The sequence below is a fragment of the Sebastes fasciatus genome, chromosome 17 (assembly GCF_043250625.1).
Source record: "Sebastes fasciatus isolate fSebFas1 chromosome 17, fSebFas1.pri, whole genome shotgun sequence".
NCBI lineage: Eukaryota > Metazoa > Chordata > Actinopteri > Perciformes > Sebastidae > Sebastes > Sebastes fasciatus.
In genome coordinates, this window is record NC_133811.1 from 30,085,104 (window position 1) to 30,112,510 (window position 27,407).

At 41.4% G+C, this 27,407-nt stretch overlaps 2 protein-coding genes across 3 annotated transcripts in view; both read right to left on the reverse strand.

The window, feature by feature from the left end:
* Window positions 1–280: 280 nt before the first annotated feature.
* Window positions 281–9,942, reverse strand: tcf19l (transcription factor 19 (SC1), like). Its single transcript, XM_074613570.1, has 6 exons — window positions 9,792–9,942; window positions 7,530–8,542; window positions 5,349–5,518; window positions 3,849–4,242; window positions 2,948–3,449; window positions 281–2,128 (listed from the first exon to the last, which is right to left on the reverse strand). The coding sequence occupies exons 2-6, from the start codon at window positions 7,798–7,800 to the stop codon at window positions 1,777–1,779; spliced, it is 1,689 nt and encodes a 562-aa protein (XP_074469671.1). The 5' UTR covers window positions 7,801–8,542; window positions 9,792–9,942; the 3' UTR covers window positions 281–1,776.
* Window positions 9,943–10,815: 873 nt separating this feature from the next.
* The window catches only part of LOC141753854 (uncharacterized), a 43,983-nt gene continuing 27,391 nt past the window's right edge, over window positions 10,816–27,407 (reverse strand). For both annotated transcript variants that reach the window (XM_074612470.1, XM_074612471.1), the window contains exons 9-10: window positions 23,890–23,982; window positions 10,816–21,886 (exon numbers count right to left, since the gene is read on the reverse strand). In XM_074612470.1, coding sequence (XP_074468571.1) covers window positions 21,437–21,886; window positions 23,890–23,982 — 543 coding nt within the window. In that variant the 3' untranslated portion in view covers window positions 10,816–21,436. The remainder of the gene's footprint in view (window positions 21,887–23,889; window positions 23,983–27,407) is intronic.

Sequence of the window (27,407 nt, forward strand, 5' to 3'; positions counted from 1 at the left end):
CGTTTTGCGAGTACGGGTACATGAGCACAGTATCGGACCCGATACCCGATACTGGTATCGGGTATCGGTGCATCCCTAAATGCTACAGCACAATTTTATAATTCATAGCTAATTCTTTGGACCCCCCTGACAGACTGCTACGGACCCCCACTCAGAGAATAACTGGTCTAGAGAGCTACTTGCATGTTACATCCTGCTGCACTCAATCCAGACTGTGCTGTAACCAGTCTACTCTTAATTATGACAATAACAAGTTAAACAAAATACATATTTTAAAGAGTTTTTTTTCTTTTTTTTTCTGATTTTATTGCTCAAGAATCAAGAAGTTTTCTACATTTCCTTCCACTTCAAAAATAAAACAGCCATAGTGGTATGATTAAAGTAGACGCCTTTTTTACACAACACCAGCCAAGACAAACTATTAACACTACTGTTATCTGGATGAGTCAGAACTACTATACAGGTTATACGAGAGGTAAACTGCTTCTTTAGAATAGACTGGTTTTGACCAGGCGAGCCAATCAAAGACAACATTTAGATTTAAATACTAGAAAAGGTGCTTAAGGGAAGAATTTTTAACCAATTCAAGCAGCACCTGATAAAGACATGTGTACATGCTGTTCAGTGGTGGAGGACAGATCTGTCAGGACACAAGCATCCACTTTGAGACCCGAGAGTTCAGTAGTGCGAAGAGATCGATCTGAAGAGAAGACTCATCTGCGACTCAACCCGCCAGTCAGAGACGACGAGGCCTTCCTGAATCTGTTTATCCGCGTTACGTCAGCGGATGATATTTCATGACATTTTACTGGTAATGAGTCCCTCCCAAAGCAGCAGCAGCCGTCACACTGTCAGTCTGCACTCAGACGTCTTCTAACAACAGTCCCACTGCACACATTCAGCCCCCCACAAAATCCAGCAGCTGCCTCTGCACAAGTGCCTTCAAACATTTGATTATCATCCCTCAAGCGCGCTCATCAGCAGCTACAATGGGAGTCTGCTGACACATTTCCTGGCATTTAATTGTCTTGAAACATCACACGCCCACTCCTAGACAGCTGCTGCCACCCTGAGAGCTGCACGGAAACATTTCATCAAGTTTTATCATCACTGAGGAGGGAAGACACCGGCACAGCGCTGGTTTCTCTTGGGGAGGGAGGGAGGGTGTTTTTTGGCCACCCAAAAACACGGAAATATTTGTTGAAGGTCCTTTCCTGCCCTGAAAACATGGCCTTGTAAAATAGTTAAAATAGTGTAGGTGGCTGCACCGAGACATCTGAGAGTGTAAAGACTCCGACTGCGACGGCCGGATCTGAAACGTTTCATTAATCTTCCTGAAGGCTGCCTGCCCCCTGGTCGACGACAGCCACGGTGGGAGTGTACTCAGAAGCATTTCATCATGTTTTCCCGCCCCTGACCGCACCTCTCCAGGCAGTCAAAGCCATAATGAAATCCAACCTGAGACATTTCATTACCGTTTCAGCCCTGAAAGTGAGCGGGTGAGAGGTTTATGAAGCAGCTGTGTGACTGTTGGGTCACAAATCCTCAAACTTGGGGAAGATCAGGATGTAAAGATTGAAGGGAACTCTGTTCCTGCGCTCGCCAGCGGCCGTTGAGGTGAGAGAGAAGCACTGCATGCTGATCGTTAGAAGAAGAAGAAGTAGCAACCTTCGATGAAATTGATTTTCCACGAGTGTGGCTGAAGGAAATAAACATTTTAGGTAACTTGAAAGCTTGAAAACTGGATCCATCGTCACAAACTGGGATTCTCTCATATCAGCGACAGCCACAGTGGAAGTCGGCGTTGGGATCCTTCAGGAGCTTCTTGCGGTCCACGTGCAGACAGTCTATGTGGTACCAGGCGTCGCACACGTCGCACTGGATCCACTGCACCGTGTCCTGCTGGGGGAGCCGACACCGCGGCGCCGCGCACGGCTCCACCGCCCCGCCCGTCGCCTCCCCCTCTTCCTCCTCTTCATCGTCGTCATCGTCCTCGTCGTCAGAGGACGAAGAGGAGGAGCCGGAGGAGGACGAGGCGGAGGAGGTGGAAGAGGAGGACGAGGAGGATGGAGAGGGCAGGGAAGGCCGGGGAAGGAGCGGGTGCTTTCTGGGGCGACCGCGGCGCTTACTGCGAGGAGAGAAGAAGAAAAGACGGACAGAAGGAGAGAAGAGGAGGAGGAGGAGGAAAGAGGAAGAGACAAGTTATTGTTAAAGGATGTTTTACATGTTTAGATTTCTTAACATTCAAAAAAAGGGAATAAAAATCAAATGGCTCACTCTGCAGTGTTACATTCTGTTATATCAGAGATCAGTTCACAATTAACCTGATTATTAATAGAGAGATTAATAGATAGATTGGACATAACTCAGTATGAAAAGGACTTTGGTGACTCCTAGAGGTGTTGGACAGAAAAAAAAAAAAGAGGTGCACTAATTCTACAGATATATATAACATGATATATAACATGATATATATAACATGTTATATATAACATGTTATATATAACATGATATATATAACATGTTATATATATCATGTTATATATATCATGTTATATATCATGTTATATATATCATGTTATATATAACATGTTATATATAACATGATATATATAACATGATATATATAACATGATATATATAACATGATATATAACATGATATATATATCATGTTATATATAACATGATATATAACATGATATATAACATGATATATATAACATGATATATATAACATGTTATATATAACATGATATATATATCATGTTATATATAACATGATATATATAACATGATATATATAACATGATATATAACATGATATATATAACATGTTATATATAACATGTTATATATAACATGATATATATAACATGATATATATAACATGATATATATAACGGGGCAAAGACAGAGATTTCTGGAATCCTCCATAAACATCCTACCTTGTTGGATGGTGAAATCTGTTGAACTGCACCCGGCCTCTCTCCTCTGTGCGGATCCTCACTGAAGGCGAGGCCAGACTGTAGTTCTCCCCTCCGACCACCAGAGGGGAGAATACCGGAGAGCTGTGAGCCCTCCGCCGGCCTCTCAGCGCCGTCGTAGAGCTGTGGGCGGGTTTCTGTTGGCGGAAAGCTGCGATGTTGCCGTGCATCACCGTCTTGACCCGGTGCACTTCCTGTTTGTGGACTGCGGGGTTGGTGAAGGAGGCCTGGAGGAGGTGGTGGTTGAGCCTGCTGTTCGTCATGGCGCCGTGGAAACTGCCGATGGTCCTGATGCCGACGGGGAAGGGCTTGGCCTCCAGCGGCCGTCGCTGGACGTCGTTGTGGCTCTTGTGCTGCAGCGGCAGAGGAGGCGGGGAGCTGAAACTCTCAGACTCGGACTTGTAGAGCCGTCGCCTCTTTTTCCCCCTCGACCTCTGTCCGTCCTCCACGACTCCGGCTGGAGCTGAACAACGTAGAAATGAGAACATTGTAAAAGGAGTAGCGATCACATCGAGACAGTGAAAATAATTTAGACGCCTGCGTGCGTCTGAACTCGTTAACTTTAACTCTGACTTCGATGCTGATCAATTTATTTATAGTTGCTCTTTTTCTGCTGTTTTAACCTCGTTAGATTTTCTTCAGTGAAAACTTTAATTAAAAAACATTTTTTGCATGAATTTTATCAGCCTGAATAAAAGCTACTATCCTTTACACTTCCTTAATTAACTGACCTGGGTTCAGTGTTAAAAAGGCCCGTTTTAAGCGTTGCCAGAAAACACATTTCCTTATAAAAGCGTTGAGCCTCCCGACGTTCACAGAAAGCTCGGCGTGGTATTTATTGCAGCATTACGCCGAGCCTTACCTCCTCGACTCCGGGGCTCGTCTGAGCTGTCGTCCTCGAGGAGCACCGTGTGAGCCGACTTCCTCCGGCTCCTGGACGCCGACTGGAGGCACTTTGCCGAAGGTGCCGAGGCTGCGGAGGAGAACGATGGCGGCGTGGAGGGCGGGAGCAGAGAGGTCAAGCCCGCGGCCCGAGGAGGCGGAGAGGAGGAGCCCGGGTCCGAGGCGGTTCCCTCGTGGCTGTGGCTCCTCTGGAAGGTCCAGGCGCTGCCCTTCATCTTACTCAGACTGCCGATGGAGTTGAGGATGACGGTGGCCCGGTTGATGGACAGCTTGGACAGGTCCAGGTTGGCGGCCACCTTGCGGTCCAGGTTAGTTCTGATCCGGTTCTGTATGTCGGAGGAGAAAGTGCCCGCCTAGGAGACGCGGTATACAAATTAGAACTCCATACAGTTGAGGCCAAATGTAAATATCCATCAGGCGCTTGTATCATTTGTTTGGCACATGTATTTTCAGAAGAAGTCACCTTCTGTTCAATTTCTACATTAATGATCACGTTTTTAAATCTCCCCTCCGGTATCCAGTGTATTTGGACATTTCTATGATATTTCACATTTATCTGAATCATTTCCTGACTAAGTTGATTAAACACACTGTTTGCCAAATAAATCATTTTGTGCTCAAAGTTAAAAAAAAAAGAAGGTTGTTGCTAAAATGGGAATATGACGTATGACTGTAGTAGAAGATGAAGGTCAAAGGTCTTCCTCCAAGCTGCAAGCGCACTCATCTCCCCATTTTGGAGGTTTACCGGCCTCTAACAGGTCCAGACGACGGGGAGCGCACAACTTTCAGCCCAAAAGAAAACCAGAGAAAAGTCCCGTAAGAGAAATAACCGAATCTCAGTGCGGCCCGGTGCGGTGTCGGTGTCGGTGTCGGTGTCGGTGTCGGTGTCGGGAGCTGAGGCGAGAGCGGCCGGTGCTGGTGGACGGTGCACCTTCAAAAACGTCCCGAAACTGCATTTCAAACGGCGAACCTCTGTCTATCCGTCCTGCGGCGCGCTGTGGACGGCGTGCGGCGGTGCAGCTCCTCGGTGCAGCAGCAGCCAGACGGCCGGCCGCCTCGCCAGGAGGAGACGGTAAAGACGAGAGCGAGTGAGAGAGTCGGTGTGTTGCGCTAATTCTTTTCTCATTTTGTGGTCCGATAAACAGGAAACGCATCGAAACTGGTTTAATCTAAACTGGGATGAAAAACGATGCAATCTGGTTGCCATGGTAATGAATTACGTCTGACTATTAACCACATTCTCTGTTTGAGAACAAACGTTAATTGAAAAAACAGGAAGTACCTCTGGCTGGAGGGGGCTTTAGTTAAAGTCTGAATAATGAGAGCGTCTGATTCTATTTTTTAAACGGCACAGAAAGTTGACTTTTCTTTCCCATATGGGACGACGTAGATACCCAGATGTTTGTGCACAAGCAGTTTTTCATGATATGTCCCCTTTAAAAAATAACAACAGGATTACCTTTGGGATCGTGATGGCATCGAAGTCTAGCGGGCGAACTTTGACCTTCTGGAAGAGGAAGTAGAACTCCGGGCTCCCTGGAGACGACTGGCCGCCGAAGGTCAGCGTGTCGCCATCTGAGAGCTCCCACTGGACGCCGGGCTGGAGGCGGACCTCGTTCACCCAGGTGCCTAGCAACACAAGTAGAGCAATGAAATCTACTGCTGGCACTGAATCCTCATCCTTTAGAGACTCTCAAATAGGACACACAGACGTGGAAGTGGTCAGAGCCCAAATGAACACAAACAAGCAATGTTACCTGGTGCCAGACCATCACAGAGTTTTGAATATATATGAACGTCTGACAGACAAGAAAGAATAAATCAAGCGAGCTGAGCCACCAGAGAAAGCCATTTGTTGACGGTGTGTTTACAGCTTTCAGAGCGGGGGGGGAAATGGAGCAGGAGTTGAGGAGCTGGAAGGCTACGAGGCAATCAAACGGCCACGACAGCACCAAAATGAGAAATGTACAGCGAATACTGTACTGAATAAAGATGTAATTTTAATAGCAGAAATGAAAAATGTGTGAAACAGACTGTGAAATGACTTGAAAAATTAGTCAGTAAGAGTTTAGTTTAGATCCTGTCAGACACAGTCCATCGGACGGAAGCAAAGAAGACCCAACTCTCCCTCTCCGTCTCCTCCTTCCTCACCATGTACTCTTCAGCTTTCACTAAACACTATCAGCCATCTGATGGAATACCTCTGACATAGCATACGAAGCCGTTTCACAGAGATCACATCCACTGTTGGTGCTTAGTCTTCAACACTTTGCTCCTTATTACTCCTATTGTTCATTTGCTCCCCTTCAATCCCCCAGCTCCCAATTCAATACTATCATGATTCCATACAATTACTGTGATTCAATATTACAATTTATTGTGATCTTTGTTAACTTTGTTAACACTAGACCAGGAAGAGTTGAATCATACACTTCTAGGGACTTTCCGTTCTCTTTATCATCCATGGTCAGCTCCATCGGGGCCGTTTGAATGCATTTAACATAAATGTCAGTATATAGGTGCTCTACAGTCGTAGCGTCGGCCCATTTGACCACGGAGATGAGAGCGGCGGCCGGCTCGACCGCAACGTTACCGCGATACGATAACGTTTCCTGTCCGTGACAGAGTTAGCATGCAGCTTTAGCCGTGATGTCTAGATCTGCTTTTCCTGCAATGTGTGAAACCCAAAGTGTTTCCATCCTTTACTGGATGTGTAGTGTTTACCACGCTGGATTTAACATGTGAGGGTGCAGGGCGTATCCTCCGCCGTTTTCTACTAGGTTGTTTCGGCTCGCTGCGGTTTGTTTTGGTGACGGATACGGAACAGATATGACGTCACGTTACTCAGACTACAACAATAAAAGCAGTAACTTCCTTCTACCTCTGCATTGACTCAAATGAAGCAATATATAGTTCAATAAGATATAGATTCTAGATGCCAGGTATAGATTCTGGCATTAAAAAATCAATTTTAAAATAAGAAAAGAAAAAATCCAGATGTGTCACACAGGACAGAAGAGCGGAACGGACACAGCGCGGACCGTGAGGATATTTGCCGAATTTGACAAAAAGCTTACACTTTACTTTATTCCTCCATCTTTAAATCGGCATACGTCTTATTATCATTAAAAATTAAAATACAAAATGACGGGCAATAATAGATTATGATCTGGTGTGAATGCAGCCTTAGCCTCGGGCTAACAGCTCATTTAGCCTGGAGCCAAGTGCAGCGTGAAAAGCCCATAGTATATAGTATATAGTATATAGTATATAGTATATAGTATATAGTCCTAGTGGGAGAGATGATTGAAAAGTTTTCAAAGTTGAGGTTTCAGAGATGCATTTAGCTCTCAACGTGCGTTCGTCTGAGGCTTCACCTACTCTGTACGTCTACAGCTGAGTTTGGGGAGTTAATAGCTGTGTGTGTGTTTGTGTGTGTGTGTGTGTTGGTTTGTGGGGCTCAGCTGCTGTCGGGGTACAGGTGTTAGTACTTCAGCAGAGGACTGTATATGTGTTTCAGCGCGTGTGTATGTGTGTGTTCACAGTATTTAGTTTCTGTATTCTTGTTTCTGTGTGAATGTTTCCCCGTAGACGTTCTGATATTTCTTGTAAGAGGGTGTAAAACTTGTGTGTCTCTCACCATGACTGCTCCTGTCCTTGATGTGGACCCTCCAGCCCTCCTCCTGCGGCGCCTCGTCACCCTCGCCCGCCTCCCTCTCCGCGTGCAGCTCGGCGTGGATCCGTGACACCGTCGTGGAGTCCAGCGTGACGTCGCACAGCTCCGCCGCCCGGCCCAGTCGGAACACGGAGTGGCTCAGCGCCGGCCTGAACGTGTACAGGTCCCGCGCCGAGTCGCCGGCCGACGAGCCGATCCGAAGCAACTGGAAGCACGGCTGCACCCCGGACAGCATGACTGATGGGTTCGATTGTCTAAGCCCCCCCACCCTCACCTGCCCAGAGGCCCTCACCCGATCTGTGACAGGCCCTGAGTTACAGGAAGCTGCAATCCATTTTTGGATTCTTTGCTAGTGGACTGAAGTTAAACTGAAGGCATTTGACCAAAAGGTGCTGCCTGCTAACATAAAGCTATACCACAGGATGATATATACTGTGAGAGTGGGAAGGTTACAGGCAGGTGCAGCAGCCCTGAGAAACAGGTGTTTGCATTAGTATGGAAAGCTGATGACTTGTCGTGCCCTGCTGTGAATACATGAATAAATGATGAGGATACGGAGCACTGTATAAGCTGCTGAAGTGTGGAAATGAGCTTCTGCACTCTGTTATGAGCTCAAACTCAAACAGACTAAATCCCCCGTGGAGCGGAGGCTATAAGCAGATGGATTTGAGAATAAAGAGCTTCAGTAACGTGGACAGCCGGTGTGTTACTCTGCTGAACCAAAAGGTGCAGTAAACATTAAAAAAATATATAAACCTGCCAAAAAACAACTTGACAGCCGTGACTCTTAGCTTGAGTTCTGACGTTTAATATTTTCCAGGTTTGAACAGCTGTCATCTGTGTGTTCGTGTGTTCGTGTGTTCGTGTGTTCGTGTGTGTGTGTGTGTGTGTGTGTGTGTGAGATTAAAATCCCAGGCTCCTGACATCAATTACAGGTGGGAAGCCTGACAGGGTGGAACAGCTGAGGTCTGTGTGATCTGAAAGAAAACAAAAAAGACAAATCTTTGAAATAAAAGAAAAGGCCTTTTGCTTAATTGCTCTACTTAGTGTCTGAAAAACAGCTTAGACTTTAGAAATGTGATTTACTTTGACACTTAAAGACGACATAAAAAGCACAAAAACACGTTTCATTACAGGATCGCGTTAAATTAAGATAATGTCACACTGAAACAGAACCATACAGATGCTCATTTTACAACTAGGGGTGTAAGAAAATATAGAGATAATATTTATATATATGCAAATGTAGATCTCACTGTTTTGATTGCATAAAAATGTCTTAGTTACAGTATCAATAATACTAATAACAAGAACTGCACGATACTGTATACTGACTGTGCAATATCATTACTACTCAGGTGTAATTCATACTGTGCAATATCATTTTCCTCTTGTGCAATTTTGTTAATAGTCTGTTTTTTGTCAATACTGTATATACCGCTCCTATTTTTGTACTTCATTCTATTTAAATGCTTCACATTTTGTTACACTTTCATTAGGTCATTTTTAATGTGTTAGCTGATGCATCTTGTTTTTTGCTGCTGTACACTGCAAATGTCCCCACTGCAGAACTAATAAAGGAATATCTGATCTTATTAGTAACCCCTGTATCATGATGCCTACCATATAACCAGATTAATGCAGACACACAGCCCTGTTTACAACAGAACATATAAACTGTCACTAACTGCAGTGTGTGCACCGCATGGACACAAATCAGACTTCATATTGTGTTACACTTTGTTTAGCTCTTTTTTACTGTTAGTTGATGCATCTTGTTTTTTGCACTATCCCCTTTGCTGCTGTGCATTAATAAAGGAATATCTGATCTTATTAGTAGCCCCTGTATCATATAACCAGATTCCCTGTTTACAACAGAGCATTATAAACTGTCACTAGCTGCAGTGTGCACCGCATGCAGTGCATCAGCTGCACACAGATCATGGGATCACCACACAAAGCGAGACACAACCAGAAATGACCGGCTTGTCACATTAAAACCTCGTTTCTGCTACAATAAGTGCAGATTATATCCTCGTGGAATCTGCAGATTCACTTAAACGTGCATATAAAGCAATGACTTATTAGTAGTCCTGGTTTTGTTTAGCTTGTCAGTGAGGAACAGGATTAAGCCTGAAGCCTGAAGCTGAATCGAGCTGTCGTTAGTTCCCTGTAGGACAGAATGAAAGTCAAAGCTTCCTCTCGCAAACATCCAAACAGACCTACTCCTCTCTGATATCTGATATCCCTCCGCAGACCGTCGTCTTCTGCTCCACCGGCCGGATTCACCTGCTACGACTTGAAATCAAACTCTAATGTATTAGTTTCTGCAGAGGTTTTGTTGTTTGCGTCGGTGCAGCTTCTGTCCTCCCAGGAGGAAGTCCTTTGAAATTTGGCGCGCCAGTCGCAGGGCTTCTTAGTGCTGGAACGCTACGTCATATCCTGCTGCGCCCTGATTGGCTGATGGCCAGGGCGCCTTCTGCAGGGAGCAGGATGGGCCTGTTGTGTGTGTGTGTGTGTGTGTGTGTGTTTTTATTTATCATTGTTGTAGGTCTATGGTACGACGGTACGACGGAGTATTAGGGCCACATTGAGGAAAAAAAATAAACCTGAGATTTCGAGAATAAAGCCATAATATTATGAAGTATTAATTGTACGTGCTATTTTCTTTTTTTCTCGTAAAGTTATGACTTTATTCTCGTAATATTACAACTTTTTTTCATAAAGTTATGACTTTATTCTCGTAATATTATTACTTTTTTCTCGTAAAGTTATGATTTTATTCTGGAAATCTCCAATTTCTTTTCCCTCAATGTGGTCCTAATACTCCGTAGTACTTATTGTGAGAGCGAAACCGTCCATGAGTTTATGATGTTTGCCTTCTGTTGATCATCAACTGGTAGGGGTGCCCCTCTCTGAAAGAAAACCCTCTTCAGTACCACCAACTGTCTTATACACTGAAATAAAAGCACTAAGAAAGTGTTATGTAAGTAAGCTGCAGCCCTAAAGCTGCAACACCCACTCTGCCCACAGGCAGGGGATCTATTCTCTATTCTACCAGCTACTCCGGGTACATTTGAAGTTGAAGAGCTGATATTGATCTGAAAAATGGCTGAAGACTTTGAGATTCTTCTGTAGACTATTTATTTAAACAAAGGCTGTCCTGGCATTCAAATGGGAAATTCTTGAGTTTGTATGAATGAAAATGAAAGTGCATGAAAAGCAGAGACACACACAAACAAAATTAAACTTTTGATTGAAAATTCATTTAATTGGAGTTATTAATTCATTACAGAAAAAAGAGAAGCTTTATAAAAAGTCTTTGCAGGATGCCAAAAGGTCTAGTATATAGTGCCGGTATATAAATAATCATTGATTTATTCTTCAAGCAAACAAGGGGGTGAGGCCACTTGTCCATGGCAGTTCAGTGAAGTATCGTTAGAGTCAATGATTACCCAGCTTTAGAAAAAAACAAAACGTCAAATGAGATCTGAACTCTTCGGTATGAAGCATTCAAGTGATTTCAAAATGAAACGACACACCAGTGGCCAGACCAGAATATGTAAACATCTGGGTATAACATACAGTACCGGCTCAGTCGCACAGCAGTTCGTGAAATTTAATGTTTTGATTTGTGAACCGGGAAGTGTAAAAGAGCGGTGAACGGCATTTAGGGAAGAGGTCAGAGTGGGTCAAAATACACAGGACTTCCACCCAGGAGACTCCATGTCCCGTGTGAAACCACAAGTCAAAGTTGATTAATTTGTCATGTAATTTATTTACTTAAGTCACAGCACTTCCGGAGATATCTTAACCCAAACCGTGATCTTTTCCTAAAGCAAACTAAGTAGTTTTTGTAGTAGTGGCTATAAAAGGGAGCCAACAAACTGGGGAAACTCTCGTGAGATTGTTAGTGTTAGGCACTGATCTCGAAGGGTTATGGTTAAGCATTGACCTTGAATAGTTAAGGTTAGGATAAGGTTGTCAGGCAGCGAGTCTCGCGAGAGTTTTTGCAAGTTTTTGCAGATCTCAGATCAGATTTCGTAACTAGTGTGCTGCCTTCTATTGTCATGTAACTTCCGTACTTAAGTTACTGCACTTCCAGTGTTATTTAAACCCGAACCAAGTCGATCTAACTAAGTAGTTTTTTTAAAGCCTAACTAAGTCGATTTATTCCTAAACCTAACTAAGTAGTTTTATTTTGAAAAGACTGGAGCAGAAATTGACACGTGCATAACGTGTTGCTGGACATCTGTAGGAAAACGCACAACAACAATACGTTGTTGAAAGTCATGGCTGAGGGTCAAACAAAAAAGGAAATTTGTGTCTATGTACACAAATCAAATAGATTAAGTTTTGTGACTATTTCACAAACTGCCGTGAGACTGTGTTGAACATACTGTAATGTCTCCTTTCAACTGTTCTTTTTTCACTTACAACTTAACTTGCACTATCCTGAGTTATACACACTTCAATGTTAAATCAATCAATCAAACATCACAGTAGACTTGTTGCCTTTTACCCAAACATACAGAATACCAGCAAAATAGAGTTATATTGGGCTGAAAATCAACCACAAAAATGACAAATCTACATTTAAACACACATGTAAACCAAAGCCAGACTATCCTAAATGAAGTGTTTGTGTCAGCTTCATACGTCAGAGTTCACACAGATTAAAAAACAAAACAAAAACATACTTCATTTCATCCCACATTTCTTTAACAAATACATGAAGAATTTGATTTAGCCTCTTATAAGCATGGACTTTGAGATCAAGTGAAAAGGAAAGGTGAATTTTTTTCATGTAAAAGTTTTCTTTTTAGTTGCATTATTTGTTAGTTTTTGCAGAAGCAACAGCAGTAACATTGACAGTGAGTATATTTCTCGTGCCTGAGTCTTGTGCTAAAACAACTAATCTAATTTTACCTCTAGAGCTATCCTGACTCTGGGGTTTCCCAAAACCATTGTACAACCATAGGGGAGCGTATATGTTCTGTGGAGAGAATGCAACTTTTAATGCCCATTAGAATGATGAATTGAAAATGTAAAATAAACACCAGCTTCAAGTCTGTGCATATTCTATTGTCAGCGATATTAAAGGAGAGTACCGGTGTCATTTTGGAAAAAACAAAAACAAAAATGACGTTCCCATACAACGGAACTAAAATTACGTTTCAAGGGGAAACCTATTTTTTTACGGATTACGTTTGTTTTTGACGTATCGCAAATACGTCTGTAATGAGGTCTGCACAGGAAGGAGGACTGGCTGTGGACCGGTCAAACAAACACAGGACTTCCACCCAGGAGACCGCTGTTCGTGTCCCGTGTGAAACTAAAAGTCAACGTTGACTTATTTTAATTTACATCCTTAGCTTAATAACTTGAAAAACATACTTATCTTAAACCAAACCACGATGTTTTATTTTTTTTACGAAATCTAATCAAGTAGTTTTGATTAGGGATGCATCGTTACCGATACCGGATATCGGGCCGATACTGATTCAAATAGCTGGCTCGGATATTGGTGACAATGGGTGCCGATCTATTCAATTCAGTTCTATGTTTATATACTAAACACATTATATACTGGAAATTTTAATTCCTGTTAATTTTTAAGATTTTTTGCTGGTGTACGTTTTATTATTTGAATAATAAAGAGCAATTAAATAAATGTATATATATATATATATATATATATATATAAAAAGTTGGATTGGTGCATCCCTAGTTTTAATGCCTAAACCTAAAAAAGTAGTTTTGATCCATTTTTTGTTTCAATTTACTACGTTAACCACATGTCTAAAACAGCAACCGTGATCCAGGAGAAAATACATTCCCTCGAAACGTAATTGAGGATGCAGTTCAGATGTATGGGAACGTAATTTTCTTAAAGAGACGGGGTTGTTCCGGGGCAGGACGATGTAAGCGGGACTGAGTCAAAACATTCAAAAGTGTTAAAGGAGAGTATCAGTGTCAGTTGAAAAAAAATATATATATACTGATGCCTTAGATAAAAGCATGAGCCAAAATGTTAACAATCATTTATTTTTATTTTTTTTTAATGTAAACTTTTAATTCCTCCCGTGATTGACAGAAATGAACGTGTAACATAAAACACTAAGAAACGCTCAACTCAGATATCATGAAATGACAATAAAAAAAACTATAGTTTGACTCAGCCACATGGAGGCTTCAAGTTTTCATAATTCATGTATTCATTATATATATATTTTTAATTTCAATACCATGAATGGCAGCAAATAGCTTCTACTGAAGGAGAACTCTTGATTCGTATGGACACCAACAAGACATAACGACACCGGTGATGATTGGCAGTAACCTTTAAAACAACCTGCAGTATTCTCCCTTCACTATCGCTCTGAATGCCAGCAGTGAGGTGATATTAAAGGGGACATATCATGCTCATTTCCAGGTTCATACTTGTATTTTGGGTTTCTAGTAGAACATGTTTACATGCTTTAATGTAAAAAAAAAAACACATTGTTTTCCTCATACTGTCTGTCTGAATATACCTGTATTCACCCTCTGACTGAAACGCTCCGTTTTAGCGCCTGTCTCTTTAAGAGACTGGGTTGTCTTATTTCATAGTTTGTAAGTTGATAAGCACTCCAGATACCTATCATTTCATGATATGTCCCCTTTAAGAGTCAGGAGAGGATCATGGGAAACCAGGACCAGACCTCAGAGACGAGATCAGGAGGCTGTACAGAAAAGTGCAATTCATATTATTACTATCATTATTAGCTATCAGCATCACGGCTGCTGTCCCACAAGCAATCTACACGTCAGCATGCTGCAGTTACACTAACTCTTAGGTATACACTGGGACAGCAGATTATAGGCTATAATATCAGAGTATGGACAAATAGTAATCACATTAGTAGCGAGAATAGTCTTTTTTTAGTGCTAATTGTGATGCTACAAAAAAGTTCTGACAATGACATGTATTCAAGCATGGTCATTCATTCAAAAGAGGTGCAAAACATTCTCAGGTGCTGGGAGTATATGACGTGTGACTACAAAATCATTTTCATGACAGAGTTCAATGCATTTCTGAATCATTCTTAACGTAACCTCAGAGTAGGAGTGCTGCTGAACTGGGATCAGTTTGTCCAAGTGTGTGTGTTCCTATATAGAATATCCTCAGAGGGACAGAGACCAGTGCTTTTCTCCAATTATCTGTGATGAATCAAAGACTAAATTCAATCACAGTAAGAGTTGCACTGGAGTGAATTAAAATTAACTGATCTCAGTGTCAGAAACTGCAGTTGAAAGTTCTTCTAAAGCAAATTTTCCATTATGATCAGAGGTATCAGCAAACTGCGACACTGCAGACATCATTTCATGTTTTTTTCATTGCATTCTTTGGAATTACACAGAATAGTAGATTAACAGAAGATTGAATCTACCACAAAATTGAAATAACGTTTTATTAAATCGTGCCCCAAACCCACACACACGGACCACCAGCACTTCTTGTTCTGACAGGCTTTGTGAATAATAATGAAACAGAAAACATCAGACAAGGTTGAATGATGAAAAGTGAAATCCTTTCATAAAGCCTTCATCGACTGCGATTGCCTGAACTTCAATATCATTATTCCATCAGGGCACACGCTGAAATCCAAAGGAGGCTCGTGGCCCTTCACTCTGCAAAACGCTTAAGTGCCCTTCAACAGAGGCTTTGTGATGCATCTTAAAGGGACAGTTCACCCCAAAATCAAAAGTACAGATTTTTCCTTTAGTGCTATTTATCAGTCTACATTGTTTTGGTGTGAAAAAACTCCAATACGAACATCAATTCGTATGTAATCCATGTAATTGTGAACCGAGAAGTATAAAGAGCAGCAAATGAGGTCAGGGAAGATGGGTGGGTCAAAAAACTTGCCCAGGAAGTCAAAGTTTATTTATTTGTCACGTAACCTCCGTAACTAAGTTACGGCACTTCCGTTGCTTTAACCCAAACCACGATTTTTTTCTTAAGCTAACTAAGTAGTTTCGTTGCCTAATCCTAACCAAGTCGATCTTTTCCTAAACCTAACTAAGTAGTTGTGTTGCCTAAACCTAACCAAGTCGATCTTTTCCTAAACCTAACTAAGTAGTTGTGTTGCCTAAGCCTAAGCGTGCATGGATGTATTATAAGAGCTGGATACCCGACCCCAAGATGGCGCCTATTCAGTCCAGTGAGAATTGGAAAGAAAGAAGATAGTTCGTACATGAAACTGCTCACAACCGGGTCTGTGGATTATCTTGAGTAACCGGGTCATGATTTCTGGAAAGAAACATTATTGTTTAATTTTTCAAATGTATTTTTGGAGCTTTGAGCACCACTACCTGAGTGCCATTCACTTCCATTATGCTGGAGAGAAGGCAGACATTTCTACAGCCGATACCTCCAACACTCTGCATCTCACACCAAAACTATCTAGATTGATAAATAGCACTACAGGTTAAGAGGACAAATATGAATTTGTGATTTTGCGGTGGACTGTCCCTTTAAGAATGAAACATTTTCAGCTCCATTTATTCACAAAAGATGCGACACAAGCAGCCTCACCGGCCTCGAAAATACAGTAGAAGTGTATTCAAATGTGAAAACTTTACTTTTCACTTGTTAATCATGAATGAATTTATCTAAATCATTCTGTTGCCATCTTTTCTCAGCCGGTTAAATCCAACACTAAGCCTTGTTGGGAAATATTATTTGGCTCATGGGTGATATCTAGCACTCTACTAAGGCCTGAATTTCATACCCTTCCTGGTTGCTCTATACATCTCAATGGATTTAACCTACTGCAGAGAAATAAGTTGGAATAACCTCCCGTTGTGTATTGAGTATTTCTATACATCACGTGTTTTTCTTCACCACTTCTTTTCTGCACTTTCTTTGTCCTGCTTTGAATCTAAATAAGACAATCTGGTTAAGTACAGCCACACTGTTACAGTGTCAAATAGTGCACCCCTGAGGCGACTACGGATACTGCTGAAGCAAATGTTGATGAGAGGATTTCACATAGCATCATATAAACATGACATGAGTTAAGACTGGAGAGTCTACTCCAGCACTATACGTGTGTTTTCTACCTGCTGTGGACGTGTGGTTAAAGGATCAATGCAGCATTTTTCATTGTATAAAATCTTGCATAAGCATTGCAGTAAGAAAGTTATTAGTATTTTCACACATGCAGATCACATATCTTTATATTTACAACATTGAAAAAAAAAAAAAATGGTTAAGAGTGACTGATGTTGAGATATGCTGTCAGATTCCTCTTTCTGCCCGATGGATGTTAGTGATGTCTCAGTGCCATTATAATGAATATTGCTTTAGGTTTAATTGAAAATCAGTCAATCCTTTGACCATCATTAGTCCACCTAACCTTCTCATCAGAGATTATTTAGATCAACCTGATATTTACACCAAACACAAAGTCAGTTTGGGAGCCTTACTGTTCTGTTAATATATATATCTGATCAGCCCGGTCTCACTAAATGGCGTATGAATGACGCGGTAATTTGTAAGTCATTTTGCATGCAATCCCAATGCCTTTGTTGCTTTGAGCGTGTCATGTGTACGCCATATAGTCTGTACTGACTGCAATATGCTACGATCAGAGCTATTGACGTAGAATAAAAAGTCAGAGAGTCTGCTTATAGTGGGAGGGAGGGGAAGTGAAGGGGTCCAACAAACACAGGACTTCTAATCAGGACACCGGCGTTCATGTTCCAAAGTGATGTTGAGTTAGTTTGAAGTTTTGTTTGTGACATTAGTGATATAATAATGGCGTTAAATGACGTTTCACAACGTTAAGCCCGTGGTGTATAAATGACATGCAAAAAGTCTGCGTTATCATGACATGCGGAAATGCCGTGCTATTTATACGCCTTCCCGTGCAACGTTTCATATCAGCCTGCAGTCTTCAGCCTTCATATCACGCTGGCAGAAACGCAATGCTGCATGGTTAACGTTGTGAAACGATTGGTTAGGCTTAGATAACAAAACTACTTGATTAAGGTTAGAAAAAAGATCATGGTTTGTCTTCAAATAATAATGTAGCAACATAACAATGTAACGTAGCAACGTAACAATGTAACAACGTTATGTAGCAATGTAATGTAACAACGTAACAACATAACAACGTAACGTAGCATCGTAAGAACATAACAATGTAACGCAACAATGTAACGCAACAATGTAACGTAGCAATGTAGCAACGTAGCATAGCAACGCAGCATAGCAACGTAGCATAGCAACGTAGCATAGCAACGTAACGCAACAACGTAACGCAACAACGTAACGCAACAACGTAACGCAACAACGTAACGCAACAACGTAATGTAACAGCGTAACATGGCAGCGTAACATAGCAGTGTAACAACGTATCAATGTAACAATGTAACAACGTAACAATGTAACGCAACAACCGTAACGATGCAACCAAACCTCTATAGTTAGGTTTAGGAAAGAACTACATGGTTGCGCTTAAAACTACTACGTTTGTACTGTAAAAATGACTCTGCACGTTGTGAACACGTGACATGAACGAACAGCTGATTGTAACGTGATGCCCGGGACACAAACAGCGGTCTCCTGGATGAAAGCCTTGTGTTTATTAGACCCATCCACCTCCCCACCCACTCACCCAGTGTGTCTATTTTTGCTATTTAAACTACGTCACTTGCTCAAACCAAATGCAAAAACGTATCCCTGGTTTGCAAAAATGTCCAATCCCAACATTTGTTGCTGGCTGTCCCATGAGATCGGGTTGATCTGATAAAGTTCCAACAAAACAGCAATATACAAAATCAATAATTCAATGACGAGTAGGATATGCAAGTCATTTTACACACTCATGATTCATATATTCAAGATTTGACCTCTGTAGTTTCAAAAGGATCACGTTAAATTTTGTGCTTTTCTTGTCCAGACACCAAACATCTGTGTGTCTCTGACTGCTTTTAGTAACCCTTAGAGGTATAAGGTCGAACATTTTGCAGACTTGCCAGGTTGACATCGATTCCGTTACAGCATGAGGTAGCCCTACTGCCGACAGCTGTCAGTGGCAACAATAACAAGGACATCTAAATGGGATCCTCGGGGACAGTAGAGCCCTGTTATGAGGATGATCACTGCGTGTTTTTGGTGTGTTTCAGAAGGTGATTGATGTTGTGCAAGGAGCTCTATGTTAGCATCACAGACTGTTTGTGGCCCTGTGGAGGGGAGGACATGTTTGGGACCGACTTTCCTCAGCGGTGAGATGTCTCGCTCTCATTCTGTGACATGAAAATACTGAATTAGCCCACAGGCTTCTTCCACAGCAAGCAACGGGAGCTGATTAGTCAAAAGCAGTTGTTAAGGCTGCAAGAGCTCAATCTAAATTGACTCTACTCACGCCACCGTCTCTCCACTCTCTCGTATTTCTGGGGTCCATCACTTGTGTCTTTAGCAATAAATTAACCATTTGCGCCAATAATACAAGCATATTGTGTCCAATACTCCCACCCACGTTAGCTTTGGGCCAATAGAAACCAGATATGATTGTGACACACGTCAATAAGTTCATTATTTTGAAGTTGAATCAACTTTAGACTGGTAGGTTTAAATATCTGGATGTATTAGGACTATGTAAGTCTTTCTACTGTTCATTTTCTAAAGCTCTTTCGATCAATTACTTAAAAATGTAGGCTATAAATGCTGTCAAGATGAGTCCAAATGCAATTTGAATAAAATGACTATATTTAAAAGTATATATAAGTGGTATTAATATTCAATAACATTGCAAATTTCCCTGATGTGTGACTAATACTGGATTATTTCATCTTATCTTAACATGATTCACATTTATCACTATGAAACAGGTCTGAAGTCTTTAGGTTGAAAAGTTTTAGAATAGAAATAGTTCTAATGGCACCTATGAATACAAGATTGTAAGCATAATGCTTAATCGCTTCTGATTAATTACAATTAAGAGGGAGTCCTTGGAAAGTTTTCTTCCCTTTAAGGGGCCCCAAAAAGTTTGAGAACTCCTGCTTCAGAGCTTTTGATAGTAATCACATCTGCAGTGTGAACTGTCAGTTATTGGGATTTGACTCAATAAAAGGTGTCACAGAATAGCTGAATACATTTAGTGGTTGTAAACATTTGACCTTATACTTTACAGACTACACACTATTACTGGTGCAGTCCGTAGTAGCGTATTTAACTGTATGTTGCACAGTTAGTGGGTTTGGATTCATCGAGCACGAGCAGTAAATGGAAGGACTCACCATCTTTCAGTTATTGATATTAACATTAATTCTGGATTTTTATACCCTCCTCTTTTTCATTTCCTATCTTTCATGAGCTGAAAGAGCTCTCATAATCACTGTTATTCACTCTCATTCTGTCGGGGCTATAGGCTGCATCGTTATCTCAGATTGATCCACCTGCTCTCCAGTCACTTCATCTTGGCAAACAACTGGGCTACAATAATCAGAGCTCCGTCCGATGGATGGATGGGAGCCAAGATGCGAACGGGACGCTTTTAAATCATGCGAGTCATTTATCTGTTCTCCCCCGGATAGCACCCTGTTCCATCTCTGTCGTTTGTCTCTTTCATCGCCACCACTCCTCGCTCTACTACGGTGTCTTGTGAATTGGTCCTCCTGCAAAGACACCAAGAATCCAATTATGTTCTCGGGAGCTGTTCCAAAAAAGTCCCAGAAGTGTTGCGCAGTCTTCTTCCTAATTTTATTTTCGCTCTGACAGGGCTCGTGACAACTCCATTGGGGGGCGGGGGGGGGAATAAAAACAGATGAGGAGAGTTTCTACAGTTAGCTGTCGTTCTTGTGGGTGTTTTCTCTGGAATTTCATCATTAGTGAGATGAGGTGGATGTCTCCACAGGTTCCTTTTAGATGACGCCTTCGAATGTGGAAGGTTTGACACCAAGAGACATGAGAGAAAGGAAAACAACCGCCGGCGCTCGATTGGGAGTGGCGGTATATTCGATCTACAGAGCTTGTTTCAGTTTGCAGGTTTTTCCAGAAAGAATAGAGTTGTTGTATTTTTCTCGTGGATATCAGTGAATGAGTGCTGAGACAAGCGCTTCTGTCTGAGAGGCGGGGACGCTCTCTGACACACTTGTTAATAATAGAGTCTGTGTATGGGTGGGACGAAATGCAATCATCGTGGTGTTGGTCTGATGCCGTGAGAGCAGACGAAAGTGCTGTCAGAGGCAACACACTGAGATCCGCCTCAGTACAGGAGGAACTCTTTGCTGCTAGTAGCCTTGGGATCTTAAAATAATGTATGACTTCAGCCGACAAACTCCTGGCATTGTTTTGTTTTGTTTTTTCAGGAGGTGAAATCATTTGATCCCATTTAGGTGTTTTCCTGAAAGTGCTGAGAGTGTTTGACCCTTTTCACATCATCACAACTTCTTTTAGGAGCCTGTGCGTCTTCGGCCCGTTGAAGCTCGCATGCAGTCTACTCTACCATCAGTTTTATTCATGTAGATCTGAACTATGATATCTACTTTAATGTTTCATTTAAATGCATGCATTTTCCATATGCACAGAACTGCTTTGTTCGTCTTTTGATAAAACAGCTCGGGGCTATTCTTTTGCATCTAATTTTTCAGTGCGTTAGATTTTGTGTTGTGCATTTTGTGCGACTGCCTTTTCATCATTTTTCTTTTTAGGCTAAACTGACATCTGAACCAAGCATGAATGTTATGTCCATGATGTTGTTTCAAATGCAGTGATGAAGGACTCGGTGGTGTTTGGATATGAAAGACAGAACCGGATTGATGTCATTACTGTATGAGGACCATGAGCTAAAAAAAAAAATACACCCTGGTGCATCCTCTCAGGTGCTCTGAGCTGATTCCTCCTTCTGCCCGGCATCTTCGCTCTCAGCCCCTCCCTCTATTTTGGCTGAATCCGCCCCGGCGTTGCCCATGGAGGCCGTTCCCGGCGACGCAGCGCCGTGCAGGCTGCCGTCGGGGGTGGCGGCTGCAAGTGAGCGAGGGTTGGAGGCGGGGCTGGCGCTCATGGCGGAGTCAGGGGTCCGGCTGGCGCTGAGGTCGCCGTGGGGGACCGCGGTGGCCTCCGGGCTGTCGGAGGGAACCTCTTCGGTCACGGCCGTAGGGGAGATGGCATTCAGGAGGAGCTTGTGGGAGGCGTAGGTCATCACACCATCAGTGTCGCTGTCCAGTGGGAGGCCAGAGGTTGTGAACTCAACCCCAGAGTCGCTCATCTCAAGAAAATTGTCTGAGGAGAGAGTGTGGTAGCGGCCCGGTTTGGACACCTCGAGGCCCTATACGGAGAAAGAGGAGTGATGAAAGGGGAGAGGACAAGAGAAGGGTCAAAGGAGATGAAAGGCACAGGAAATATGAGATCACCAAAGGCAAGGACGAGACAAAGAAGGAAAGAGTATAAAGAAGATGATAACAAAACAACAGGGGGCAGAAGGAAAAAGTACAAAAAGGAGGCAACCCCCAACAGGGTGGAAGAGATGGAGGAGGAAGGTGGGGAAGGATGGAGGATGGAGGAAGGGGAAGAAAAAGAGGTGGTGAAAATTGAGGTCAGGGAAAAAGCGACGTGAATAATTCATGCACATGTTTCAGCGACCATATTTATAGATTTACCTTCCACTCCCATGTAAACAACACTACTTGTTCTCCTTGTTGCATCGAGACGAGATGCATCTGTGAATTTTTCATGGAACTATTCTGCTGCGCTGGTCTTCTCGTGTGTTACCACATCTTTTCCTGCTCTACCCTCATCCCCACTAAAGTCTTCTTTGCACTTTAACTAATTGATATTGCATAATCCTGTGTGTATGTATATACGTTACTGTATAGCGTCCTTGTAAATATAATTTCAGTTTTCCTTTTTATTTCTTCCTTTAGTGCCCCTTCTATATATTTTGTTCTATTTTATTCTCTGTCTTATTGTTTTATTATATTCTAATTTAAATATTTTGAATACGTGTTTAGACATTTTCTGTGTGTGAAGCATGGAGGGTGCAACTATTGCATTTCATCAAGCTATCCTTTATTGTAACATGACAATAAAGCTGGACCTTGAACCTTTAAGACAAAACTGTACAGTACTACTCTGCACAAATCAAAAAAATCTGATTCGATCTGATTTTAAAATATAAGTTACAGGATAAACCTGAGAACCTATCAATGTACTTACTAAGAAAAAAGCAATGGAGTTTTTTTTTTCATTGCAATTTTATGTTCTTGGGACAATAATAACAATCAATGTTTTTGATTCAGACAAACCATGTACTGTTATAGGTTAGTATACCAACATGTCAATTTGTTACCATGAAGTTAGTGCTATTATCGGTACTTGTATTGTTATTATAATATTGTTGATATTTACCATATTTACAGTAGGCTACTTTGAAGACATCTCAGAAATGGTGAAAAATCATACTGATATATATTTTTTTATCAAATATAAATGGAATGACATTAAATATATGATATTAACAACAGTTAATATTCATAGTTTTTTTTTTATTTCATAAAAATTGTAAATGTATTACCTTAGCATCACTACCTTGCACTTGTGCATTTATTTATGTATTTATTTTGTATTATTTTTAAAAATATATTTTGCATTACTTTTTTATTTATTTTGAATTTCTTTTTTATTTCTTTATTAATTTTTGTATTTATTTTGTATTTATTTTTTAAATGTGTATATTTACTTACGTATTTATGCATTTATGTCTTAATTTATGTATGCACGATTTTCCCTTTGCATTTCACCCCTTGTTTATTTCCCCTAAATTATGTATTATTCATTATTTAATAAATGTAAAATAAATGCAAAAGTAAATAAATCAATAATAAAAAATATATATATATACAGTATATATATATATATATATACATATAAAGGGAAAATTAAACAGAGGAGTAAATAAATAAGGGAATTAATACAAAGATAAATAAATAAAGAAGCAAATTAAAACAGAAATATCAATTTATGTCACATCAATTAATTAATGGCTACATTTATTTATAATATTGTTTTTGCTATATTTATTTATTTATCTTTGATTTTGGTATTTGTCCTCCATAGCTTTACTAACCCACCGGCACTTTCGTGATGTCGAACTTGACACATCAAGTAAAAAAAAACAACTCATGTAGGTTTTGCTGCTTTTCAAAAATTGTTTGCGAAATCAGGCACGGCATTTTGATAATTAGTCATATTTTTTAATCACACACTTGAAATTTGATTTGAATTTAATGTAATTTCATTTGTGTTCTGCCCTATTTTGGTTCCACCACTGACCTTGATTGTGACCTCTGTGCACTCCGAGGTCTTCTCACACATAGACTGCGTCAGAGATTCCTCAGTGAACCTGGTGTAAGCATCCTGGACCACCTGCAGACCCACACACACACACACACACACACAAACAGACACACACAAACACTCACACATGTCAGAATGTGGCCAAAACAGTGTAACGTCCCAGCAGCTGAGCTTTTACAAACATCACAAATACATAGACACTGCAAGAGAGGACATAAACACACACACACACACACACGAGGCACATGTTACTGCACAGGAAGTTCTTAAATACACATAGAAGATACCGAAGAGGAAGCTTGTGTGACATGACTGAGAGACAAGCCGATTGATTTGTCTACATGGCGGGGCTGGAGGTTGAGAGGAAACAGAGCCAAAGGGGACGTAATCTTTCAAAAATGTCGCTTCCATTCAACTGCAAGAAAGACGGCATGACGGACGGCAGAAGATAGATGGAGGAAAGATGAACTCAGGTTGGAAGAGTAAAAGTGGGAGAGGAGGAGAAAAGAGGTAGAGCACAACATGCTGTTGTGAATGTCTGTGTTTTGTGATGTGTTAAAGGGACTATTTGTAACTTTCAGAATTGCTTGTTAACAGCGACACCTGTGGCCGTAAATTCAACGAAAGTCAGCGTCGGGCTCGCGCCTGCTCGCTCTAAATATACCTGAACGAGCATCGCTCAACACAGTGAGGAGACACACGTCAGCTAAAAGCACAATATCACTCTATATTTCAGCTGCTTGGCAGTAATGTTAGCTGACCAGACGAAGGTCTCTCCATGAATCAATGCTGATCCTAGTGTTGGCTTTTCCTGCTTCAGCGCAGGCTGAGCGCAGGCTTCAGCAGCGGGGCTCTGCAGCAAATCTCCCTGCTCTCTCCGCCCGCAGCCGGAGTGAACAGGGAGACACCGGCACCCGGTCGGTAACGAGACAATAACGTTACTCGTTGCAGAGCTCCGTCACTTCACAAGACACGGAAACCTCTGTTGGTCTGGAGGAGCTGCAGCAGTTATTTCTGCACAAACGTCCACTCACTAGATATTCTCAGAGCTAAACTAACTCTTCCGCAGTGTGGAGTGAGCGCGTGTTCACGTCTAGAGGTGGAGCGAGTACGCGAGAACGCGCGCGCTGTCTGAGTGAAGGCAAGCAGGCAGAGGAGACGCTTAAAAAGTTACAAACAGTCCCTTTAAATAAGTTAATTAACACATGGTTTGTCCCCAGAAACAGTTCCAAATGAAACCTCACACATCAGCTAAACTGGGTTTAAATATCCATCTATAGCCGCACAAAAAAAACTATTAAAAGGCTTGCTGCCAACATTCTGCCTGTTAAACAGATACTGCACATTATGATGACTAAAACAGTTAAGAAGTAAAAGTAAAAACAACTTATGAGTTAACAGGAAGCAGCAGAGTGGATCATCTTTTGGTTTAGGGAGGTAAGACACCAAACAGATGAGAAAGAAAGAGGGAAAGTGAGAGGGAGAGAGGCTGGCAAGAGAAGTAAGAGCCAGGAGTAATAACTGAGAGAAAGAGGAGCGAACTCACAACAGGACTGTGCAGCTTTTTCGGACGTTAGCCCTGCAGAAATAAGACACCCGAAAAGGAGTGAAATGCAACCCTAACTGCGCTGTGTCTCGGTGCTCCTGTGCTATTTGCACATATTTTAATTAGGTAATATGCAGACATTTGCACACCCTTTCATTGCAAAAGAACAGTCCAATTCACAAAGATCAGCACTAATAGCCACACACAGTTACAGTGAAGCTATTAGCGTCTTCAGAGAGTTGGTGGTAACTAAAGTGCATTTATTATGGCTGTCACACCCAGACTGTCCAGCTGATCATGGCAGCAGTGACTGTAGCTCAAACTCATTTATTCTGCAATGTAAAGACAGTTGTGTCATGAAAAATGATTTGCATGAAGCTCCCCTACATGTCAGTTTTGAAAATATAATGAAAAAAATACAAGACATGAATGAAAAACAAAGTTATTATATTAAACAAAAGGGCAAATTGCACTCAGCTGCATACCTTTATGGGCGTGTTTGTGCTGTAATATCATTAGCGCAATATCTTTTGTAAAATTGGACCTTGAGACGGGGAAGATGGCGGCCACAATTCTATTCACAATTCTTTGTGAATTCGCCCCAGAGAGTGTAAATAAGAAAAAGGAGACTTGACACAAGTGAATGAATGAATGAGAAGGAGAAGAAAGAAAAGTAAAGAGAGCAAGACAGATGAAGATATACAGAGAAAAGAGTTGCAGCAATGGAGAGGAGAGGTGGATGGAAAGTGTGATGGATGGAAGAAGAAAATAAGTAGGCTATTATTGATTTGAGTTTCATGTCGGTCTGTTGGGTTGAGGCCCAAAAGGTGGCCGACACCCTCAGATTCTCAGATCAATGAGGAAATCCATGACAGAGTCAGAGTGAGCGACATCGAGGCCAACTGCTGTCATCTCAACCTCCACTGTCCAGACACACAAACACACCTTAGAAGTTCCCAATTTAAAGGCACATTATAAGCACACACACATATTGTATTGTACGCATATACAGTAACACACAAGGATACACAAACACACACCCAAACAACACGTAGTGAGAAAGGGATATACGGGGGGGGGGGGGGGAGTACGACCTGCTGATTTTACATTTATTGTACCTCTATACGGTTCACTTGTACTCAGAGTGACGGTTCCTCCAGCTTTTACTAGTAATGACATAGTTACCTATTCCACTATTTAACTTTTACCGGTCATGTTTCATTTTTAACATTTAAGAAGCACTCGTACTAATGAAATCAGAACTCTTTTCCAGTGAAAGTAGCTAACAAAAATTCACAAAAAGTCGTCAGATGATGTCATACACTCATTTACATATAGCTTAGTGGTTGTGTCGGTCGCAGCGAGGGAGGGAGAGACCTGGCAGAACAGCCGGTCACTGTGATTACTCTGAGCAAGCATGTATGGGATTGATTAACAATATAATATATTTTAATATATATTTTTTCCCCTGATGGTCTGAATAAGTCCATACATTCGTCGCTAGTCACTTTTTAGAGATAAAGTCGCCAACAGGATCAGAAAAGTCACTAAATCTAGCGAGAACGTCACCGAGTTGGCAACACTGAATGAAGTGTAATCTTGTTTTAATGTTCTTTGTTTAATTTTAATAAAGTGAAAAATGCAAAGCTACTTCCCTGATTTATTTAAATACTACACTATTCTTTTTAATACTTTATTTAACCTTGCACAGCAGCGATCATGAGATCACGCGAGAATCGCAGGATCAAATGAGTTAGCATGCAGCTTTAGCCACGATATCTAGCTCTGCTTTTCCTTTTCTCTGATGACTAGAAACATACAAATATGTATAAATCCTTATTAAAAAAGTTGCAAGTTAAGTAGTAAAGTAAATAGATAGATCCGCATTTATGAACTCTGCTTATTAAAAATACTTCAGTGATATAAAATAAGTAACTAATAACTTGAA

What these genes read in the sequence shown, in the direction of transcription:
- tcf19l (XM_074613570.1), bottom strand. Translation starts at nt 7,800, where the DNA reads ATGCTGTCCGGGGTGCAGCCGTGCTTCCAGTTGCTTCGGATCGGCTCG. An exon ending in CAAGGACAGGAGCAGTCATG is followed by an intron (nt 5,519 to 7,529) that starts GTGAGAGACACA and finishes TTGTGTTGCTAG; the next exon opens with GCACCTGGGTGAACGAGGTC. An exon ending in AGATTTCACCATCCAACAAG is followed by an intron (nt 2,129 to 2,947) that starts GTAGGATGTTTA and finishes CTCTCCTCGCAG; the next exon opens with TAAGCGCCGCGGTCGCCCCA.